Source organism: Petaurus breviceps, unplaced genomic scaffold, assembly GCF_028583685.1.
Source record: "Petaurus breviceps papuanus isolate PSGF00001 unplaced genomic scaffold, PetGlider_PUasm1.0 226, whole genome shotgun sequence".
NCBI lineage: Eukaryota > Metazoa > Chordata > Mammalia > Diprotodontia > Petauridae > Petaurus > Petaurus breviceps.
This window is the reverse complement of record NW_027185890.1, coordinates 1-9,023: the sequence shown is the minus strand read 5'-3', so window position 1 is coordinate 9,023 and position 9,023 is coordinate 1. Positions and strand designations below refer to the sequence as shown.

Here is a 9,023-nt window from a genome sequence, read left to right as displayed (position 1 = left end):
ACACACACACACACACACACAAAACTTTGCCCACACCATACTGTATACCCAAACTCAGCACTTAGTCTCAATCAGGGTTAGATGAGAGAACAGAGAAATGGCTCAATGCAAATTCATCCCCAGGATTGGGAAAACATCTCACAACCCCATACCCTAGAAGCATCATCTTTGTGTACAAAGGACAGAGTTAGGGCATCAGCACTCTTCTTTTTTACCTTTCCATGTGACCCCCATCGTGTTTAGTTGGCTACTCTTTGAAGCTAAGGCTAAGAGAGACAGGAAAACATCTTCTTGTAATTAGTGATAGGCTGGTGAATGCTTTACAACTAGTTCTCAAAAAAAGTGTATGTGCACAGCATACTTTTAATTTTAATCTGCATTATTAACACTTTTTTTCATCGCTTTCTTCAGCCTAGACAACAAAACAAATCATGCTCTGATTTATAATGTTTACCAATTTACAAGGTGTAAATGCCCACACTGAAAAGTTTACAGCAAGTTCTCAGGTGCCAGTAGGAGATATGCTCCAGCACCCCCCTGATTGTAGCCCACCTCCAGGGGATGGGTGAGCGTTTTCTCTTGCAGGTGCTCTGTAAACCTGGAGTCGACTGCCTTCCTTTTCTAGACCCATGTCAGAAAAAGTATCTTAACCTTAGCAAAACCACCCATTGACCTACAGTTATGCTGTGTGTCTAGATCATGGCACACATTGAGGAGCAGTGTGAGTACCAATGCATCCGGATAGAAGAGTACCAGTACCTCCTGAAGGACATGAAGAGGGATCTAGAAAGAGTATCAGAACAGAAGAAGAAGATCATGAAGGGTAAATCTGGGGGGGCAGGGGGGTGGAAGGACCCGAGTGGGCCCAAGAGGAAGCTGAAGTCTTCTCAGCAAGGGATGGTGAGATGGACGGCAGCAATTGTGTGTCCTGTCCTGTCCTGTCCTAGACCTCATGAAGCTGGAGTTAGATATGCGCAACCTTCTGGAAGAGAAAGCCACCCAAACAGAGTGGAAGGATGGAGAGGTGAAGGACCTGAAGGAACACATGAAGAATTTGGAGGACCAGCTGCAAGAGTGCCAGAGTCTCTGTCTGGAAAAGGAAAAGGTAAGGCCAGAAGCACCCGGACAGAAAGCCAGACGAGACACCAGAGAGGAAAGGGGACAGGATCAGGGGATTTCTTTAAATGCTCATCATTCACATAGATGCATACATGCTGCAATCAGTCTGTTCAGAGATGAGAAGATGGCCAAAGATACCATCAACTCATCGAAGCTTCTCCTGATAATCCCAGCTGCTTCCCTCCCTAACAATCATATATTTGTCTTTGTATTTCTTTCCATTAATTATCTAAATATTTATTCTGTATCTGTGGTCTCTCCCACTATAATGTAAGCTCCTTCAGAAGGGGGGTCTGTTTCATCCTTTGTCTCAGTATGGTGCCCAGCACAGCACATGGTAGGGTGCCTAATAACTCTTTGTTCATTGACAAGTACATAGCAGGCTTTTAATAAATATTGTTTAAATTGAAGGAAGAATACCCAATAATCTTTATTACTTAAGAGATTCTTCTTCCAACCCTAAAAAGCAGGATGCAAACACTACAAAGAGATACTAGTTAGGGATATACCTGTACCATGTCATTCTTTTTTTTAAAAATCTCAGTGGTAAAAAAAAAATTATGTTTTTTTGGCTTTTTAAGACATCTCGGTGGTGAAAATATTTCTGTGATTAGCATCATTAGGGATTTTGATTGATCTTTTAAATTGCAAGCACCTTATACAGATACAAAACCACACAATGTGAAAACGTTCCACATTTTTACTCAATAGAAATGTGTCTTAGAAGAACAACTTTAACTCAACAGACATTGCTTGAGTGTGTGTTGCATGTAAGGCACTGTACTACCAATCACAGGTGTTTACCCAGAGTGGGGTGGGGTATAATTCTATGTGCCAGCACATCTGGCCCACACTCTGTACACACGTAGGTTCCCAGCACGAAGAAGTCTAAAATCTGATGAAGAAGATCCTGGAGAACCTCTCCTGGAATAGAGATTGAGAAACCAGCAGATATTTTTGTGACTAATGTTGTCCCATCACCAAACTTCATCAGAGCTCCTGGATTGAATGATTTGTATTGCCCTTCCACACAGTCATTAGAGATTTTAGAGAAGAATCAAAACACATGATCCTGTAAGGAAAAAGAGTGTAAGCTCCGGGTCTGGACACAAAGCTGCCGATGATCTGGAATTGACCATGAAATGGAAGGGGAAGGGAAAGCCCTAGATCTCCAATGACACACTTCTTTTTTGATCTACTCAGGTCATTCAGGAGAAAGAGGAAGCCCTATCCCGAAGTAATCAGGAAATAATTCAGGTGCAAAATGCCCTGGAAGCAAAGCACTCAGATATGAAGAAGCAAGAAGCCAGAGTAGAAGAGGCAGAGCACGACCTCCAGAAGGTGAAGGAGAAGGAGGAATATTATGAGAGCCAGAATGCTTCCCTGGAAGCTAAGGTCCAGCTGCTGCAGCACAACCTGAATGAGGCCCACCAAGAAAGGATGCTGATGGGTGAGTGACTTACAGAACCAGGAAGACTCACCTTTTTTATAAAGCATCCATGTTTACAAAGCACTTTCCTTACTACAACACATGACGTTGGCAGCCCAAATATCGCCCCTCTTTTACAGATGAGGAAACTAAGGCTCAGAGAGGCTAAATGGTTTATCCAAGTGTACTTCCACTATCTTTTCTTGCCTTAAAAAAATTCTTTACTCCACTCTCACCCTCTGCTTACCTCTCACTCTCTCTGACCTCATTTTATGGAGAAGATTAAGACCAGCCATCATAAGTTCACCTCAACCATCATTGAGTTGACATCATTCTTTCCAGTCCCACAGTCTACTCTAACATTAACTCTCTTCCTGTCTACTCGGGATGTCATCCCTTTCCACCTCCTCAGCTTGATCATCAACTTTTCATTCTTCCCCACTGCTTAAACCACAACACAGTTTAGAACCTAACTGTCCTCCACCCCTCCTCCTCAAAAAAAAAAATGAGCACCCTTTTCCAATTTTTTCATTTCTGACAGTGGCACCAGTCTCCCAGGCTAGAAATCTTGAACCAGTCTCTTCCCTGTCCTTCATATACTTATCCTATTGACTACTGAGTCCTATTTCTTCCTTCACCATCTCTTTCAAATTATTATTGTTGTCGTTCAGTCATTTCAGTTGTGTCCAACTCTTGGTGACTCCATTTGGGACTTTCTTGGCAAAGATACTTGGAGAGGTTTGCCATCTCCTTCTCCAGTTCATTTTACAGATGAGGAAACTAAGGCAAACAGGGTTGAGTGACTTGCCCAGGGTCACACAGCTAGTAAAAATCTGAGGTTGGATTTGAACTCATGAAGCCCAGTGCCCTGTCACTATCACTGCTTTAGCTGTCTGATCTATTCACCTCAGTAGATAGCCTCCTTTCTCTTCCTGCATGCTGCTGGCATGCAAACCCTTCTAAAGCATGTTAAAGAAATTAGATTGGCTCCTTCTTGCCTCATGCATCGAATCACAACCTTCTGCACAGCCTCCAGGGTCTTGTATGACTCACTCTCATCCTACCTATTCAGCCTCATTTCCTACAACTTCCCAACAAACACTTCACTTCCATTCAGACTGATCTGTCACTCCCTCCTACCTGTAATGCTCATTTACCACTTCATCTTCCACCATTGTTATCTCCCCAACACACACATATACCTCAAATCCTACCCATATCTTTAAAAATGCATTGGTGAATTACAGTCTTGACATATCAGATACTTCCCTTTACAAAATATATTTCTGGGGGGAAAATGATTACAGAAAGAAAAGAGTGTGTGCTTAAATTTTGGTAATATCGTACAAACTTTCACTGCTGTACTTGACCCAATTTTTGTTGCCTTTCTTTGGTAGTTGTTCACATTGCTGTAGTCACTGTCTATATTGTTCTTTTGCCTCTGTTTTCTTCATACAGCATCAATTCATAGAAATATTCTCACTTGTCCTTGAATTCTTCATATTTGTCCATGTTTTGGTACAGAAACATTCTGTTACACTCGTATACCATAATTTGCTTTAACTAGACACCAATCATTTGACACCTCATGATTTCCAGCTTTTTGTTTTTGCAAATAATGCTGTCATTGATGCTTTTATACATATGGATCTTTCCTTCAATCCTGTCAATCACTTACTTGGGATACAGTCCTAGTAATAGTTTCTCTGGGTGAAAAGGCAATTTATTAATTAAGTAATAATTAAATAAATAAGTAATTTTTCTCGTATGCTTCCTAATTGATTTCGAGAATGGTGTGGCCACTCTGCCAGCAGTGAGTTAGCATAACTGTCTTCCCACAACCCCTCCCAAGTTTTCCTGTCTTTTGGCATCTCTGCTGGTTTGATGGATATATGGGTAGTTTTTATTTGCATTTCTTTGATTGTTAGTGATTTGAAATGTTATTTCAGGTTGCTATTAATAGTTTGTATTTCATCTTTTGAGGACTGTTTATGTCCTTTAACTATTTGTCTATTGGGGAGTTCAAATGGTCATTTATAATTGTATTTCCTCTTCTGAAAACTGTTCATTTTTTTAACCATTTGCCTATTTGGGTACTATGCATCTTTATCCTCTCTACAAAGGGAAAACATAAAGTCTTCTCCAACTCTCCCAGCTCTATTTTGAACTCCTGTTGCAATTAATTAAATGATCCTCTAGGTTAGAATACAACTGACTTCTCTTTGCCCTATAGGTGTTAAGTCAGCCTGCCCAACTATAGTGTTAAGTGTGTGAAGGCAGGATCCATGTTTTCTTTATCTTCCCCTCCTTTCCAATGCAGCTTCTCCCACCCGTCCAGCACCTACCCCAGAGTTAATAACAAAGGGTGCTCATGCTTCCAAGTAACTGAAGGAGAAAGGACAAATAGTCCTAACTTAACAGGCACAGGAAACCCTAAAGAGCCCAAGAAGAAACTTGGGAAATGGAAAGATATGAGGGCTCTATAGCACCCTTGCAAACAATTTGAATCCAGTCTGGGAGATCCCCATCCATATTTCACAATCTCAGTCTACGTTAGGCATAGGGTACAGAATAAGGGATGGGACGGTCCTCTGACCACATCACAAGTATTGTGTTTAGCAATCTGGGAACCACATTTTAGGAGGGTGACCAAGATTGTACAGAGATTGGAAGCCATGACATAAGAGAGGACTGGTTGAAGAAACTGGGGATGTTTAGCCTGAAGAAGAGAAGATTCAAGGGGACATGAACATTGTCTTCAAGTACCTGAAAAGCTGTAACATGAAGAATCAGACTTCAGTTATGTTGTGTTTACTTACCTGTTTACTTGTCTGTATCCCCTTGTAGAATGGAAGCTCCTTGAGGGCAGGAACAGTTTTCATTTCTGCCTTTATATCCAAAGTGTCTTACAAACACAAGGTGCTTAGTAAATCCTTGTTGGATTGAATTCATGAAGGCTACATTTCAGCTAAACTGCCATTCTCTGAACTTGATCCCCTCTCTCCAGTCTCTATGCACTCACACAGACCAATCTCCTTGACTAGAATGCACTCCCACCTTATCTCTACATCTCGGAATCTTTATCTTCCTTCAAGATTCAACTCTGAAACCTGTCCTGATTCCTCTCAATTTTTTCCTTCTTCCACTTTCTTGCACTATACTTATCTATATAGATGGTAAGCTCCTTGAGAGCAGGAACTCTTTTATCTTTGTCTTTTGTATCCCCAGTACCTTGCACATAGCAGGGCTGCTTAATAAATGATTTTTGAATTGAATTGAATCGAGTTGAATGGACTTGTCACACTTGACCCCACAGGACAGAACAAGGATACTTGGGTAGAAAGTACGAGAAAGGTGGATGTCTTTTCAACATAAGGAAGACTTCCCACTAATGTCTCTACTTCCCCTTTTGTGGAATGGCCTATCCTATAAAGCTGTGGGTTCCCCTTCATTAGACGTCTTTAAGCAGAAGTGAAATGACCCCAGAGGCAAGATGATCTGGGATTCCTGCTCATATATGGGTTGAACTATATACGTGAACATATATGGGTGAACTATGAGATCCTTCCAATTCTGCAATCCTATTCTTCTGTGTTTCTCTTCTTACACTGAGACTAAAGTGGTTCTTTTACTCTCTCCTCTAGCTCAGGAGCTGAAATATGTTGATAAACAGACATCTACACTAAAGGATAACCTAGACCGTACTCAGGAGGAGCTGGAAGATAAGGTAGCTGAGAACATGCAAAAGAAGGAGCTTATCAACAAGCTGTCCAGTGAGCTCAAAGGACATAAGGAAGATAAATCCAAACTAGTGAATTTGCTGGAAATAGAAAGGTACTAGAATGGTTACCAAGGACAGGAAGCTCAACATCTCCTAATATAATGTTGAAAAAAGAGAGCGTTGTAAACATTGACAGCTGCCTACAACAGCTTACTGACCAGAATGTTCCCGTTTGGGGAAATTGTCCCAAAATTGGAACAAAGAATGGAAACAAAAGCTATCCAACTGTTTGTGGAACCAAGTTTCAGCTCTCATAGACACTCCTATTGCCATATGGTCTCAATCTCCTCAATAGCAGAGACACTCAGTGCCTTCTCTGTTGAGGATATTCATTCCTTCCAAATGTCTAGAATGGAGCTACAGCCCTGAGTGAAACTAGGGTGGGTTCCAAAGTCTTCCTACTTGTCACCTAATAGCTATGGTACCTTTTTCCTCTGGGTTGTTTTTATTTTTGTGTTTCATTTTTATTTCCAGCTTTTGATTTTGCTTTCATATCCAGATATGTCCCTCTTCTTCCCCTTTTCCCCATAGAGTTACCCTTTTATGACAAGGAAAAAAGAAATACATTTAAAAAGTTCAGCAAAACAATGATTCAACCCAGAAGTCTAATAATAATATATGCAATGTTCCATACCCACAGTCATCCTATCTCTGCAAAGAAGGGAGAGAGGGGCATGTCCCCCTTCCCAGTGACTTTTTTTAAGGGGAAGCTTTCAATTCCAAATTTTTAGTTCCTTCTATTTACATTATGGTAGTCACGTGTATTATCTTCCTGACTCTGCAACAGTTCATAGAATTCTTCCCATGTTTCTTTGTAGTCTTCATATTCATCACATCTTATGGCAGTATTCAATTACATTCATGTCACTCAAACAACAAGCATGTATTAAGCACCTACTTTGGTCCAGGGACTTTCTAAGTGCTAGGGATATGAATTTGGAAAGGCAAATGACAGTCTTTACTTCAAGGATTTCACAGCCTAATGGACAACAATCTGTTTCACTATTCCCCCATCGATGACTTTGCCTCTTTGTAACACTCTTCTAGAAAGAATATTGAAATGCTGACGTCAAAGCTTGAACTGTCCAATAGGAAACACCAGGATGCAGAAAAGGAAGTCACAGAACTTCAGAAATCAGTGGATGATATGAAACCACGACTGAGTAAAAGCCAGGACAAGATGAAGGAACTTAAAGACCAGGTTTGAAGTGTAAATAGGCAGGAGATCAACTTTTGACTTTCCTTTGCTCTAGATATAAATAGGTACCTTTAATAGGAAAGATGATGTTACCAATTCACTGTGAAATATTTTTTCCAGAATTAGTGTTAGATTGTGCTAAGCCATTCATATATCTCCTCTAATGATTGTGAGACTAAGAGCACGCACATGTAAGCTAGCTGGTCAAAGTTAGGTGTCTTTGGCTATAGAACAGTGCTTTCACTCTTTGCTAGGCTGACAAAGGGTGGGCACCCTATTTCTCCAGAATATTTACCCCCTAAGAGAAGAGAAGACACTCAGAAAGAACAATAAGAAAGTCATTACCCAATGAGATTTCATATGAAAAATATTCGTGGGAGCTGGGAATAGGTAGAAACTACAGCTAAAATAAATGAGTATGCCCAAGGACAATGCAATCAATGATGGCTAGAAGAAACCAAAGAAATGAAGGAAATTGTTTTCCTGAATATTAGTGGAAACTGCTTCATCATGAAAGCTGGCTTACTATAGAGACGGCCCCAATTATTCTCATAGTTTTCAAGTTACAATTATGTGTATGCTTTCTTTCTTTATAAGTGCAATGACCAACCCAGATGGGCATCAGAAAGGATACTGACCCTTTGGTCCCTGATTTTATATCCTCAGCTTGAGGAAGAACGTAACATTAATCAGAGTCTACGCAAACAACTGAAACAGCTAGAGAGTGAGCGAGAGGATGATCTGGACTTGAGACTAAAGTGGAAGAACCGAGAAAAGGAGCTTAAGGATGAAATTGAAGCACTCAGGAAGGAAATCCAAAACAATAAGAAACTGGTGAGAAATATTATGCAGGGAACTGAGAGTATGGACCCCGGGCAGGGCAGATACGCCAGCATATAGATAAGCAGACATCAAGACTGTTGGAAATGCCAACTTGGAAAAACAAAAACACAATTGATATAAAAAAAATCTGATACCAAAAGAAATTTATTAAGGAGAAATCCAGAGTACTTGAACACTTCTGGCCAGAAGTGGACTCCATCCCTCTTGAGGAAGGAGGAGTATGGGATACAAAACTCAAGTAAGTTTTATACATTAATTTGGTGCAGACACTCCCTTCAGACGACTGATTGATTTGTTCCCTTCTGGGTACACCCTCCCATCATCATACTAATGAGGCTCTAATTCTGTTAGATAATATACATAATACATGAGGTTCATTAAGCAAAGTACAGTAACAACCCCAGAATACTGACACCTCCCCCCCCTCCCCACTGGCCTAACCTAAATGTGTCCTTATCTGGGCCTGAGTGTCCCAAGGCTGTTGTCTACTTTCTAATTGGTCAAATCCACCTGCTGCTGCCAACTGGCTTCTTTTTATTTTATTGTATCTCACTTTTAGTATTATCTAGGAGTTCTATGGGAACTGGGAACCCAACTTCTTCCCAAAGCTACTGCCTCAACTCTTCCGAAGTCTACTTTCTGGTCTGCTAACC

General features: G+C 40.7%; 1 protein-coding gene across 2 annotated transcripts in view; it reads left to right on the top strand.

Annotated features, from left to right (window-relative positions):
- The window catches only part of LOC138166825 (polyamine-modulated factor 1-binding protein 1-like), a 12,702-nt gene extending 3,817 nt beyond the window's left edge, over positions 1–8,885 (top strand). For both annotated transcript variants that reach the window (XM_069095277.1, XM_069095276.1), the window contains 6 exons: positions 697–823; positions 948–1,105; positions 2,323–2,569; positions 6,193–6,382; positions 7,377–7,530; positions 8,194–8,885. In XM_069095277.1, the coding sequence (XP_068951378.1) occupies positions 697–823; positions 948–1,105; positions 2,323–2,569; positions 6,193–6,382; positions 7,377–7,530; positions 8,194–8,427 (1,110 nt within the window). In that variant the 3' untranslated portion in view covers positions 8,428–8,885. The remainder of the gene's footprint in view (positions 1–696; positions 824–947; positions 1,106–2,322; positions 2,570–6,192; positions 6,383–7,376; positions 7,531–8,193) is intronic.
- Positions 8,886–9,023: the final 138 nt, after the last annotated feature.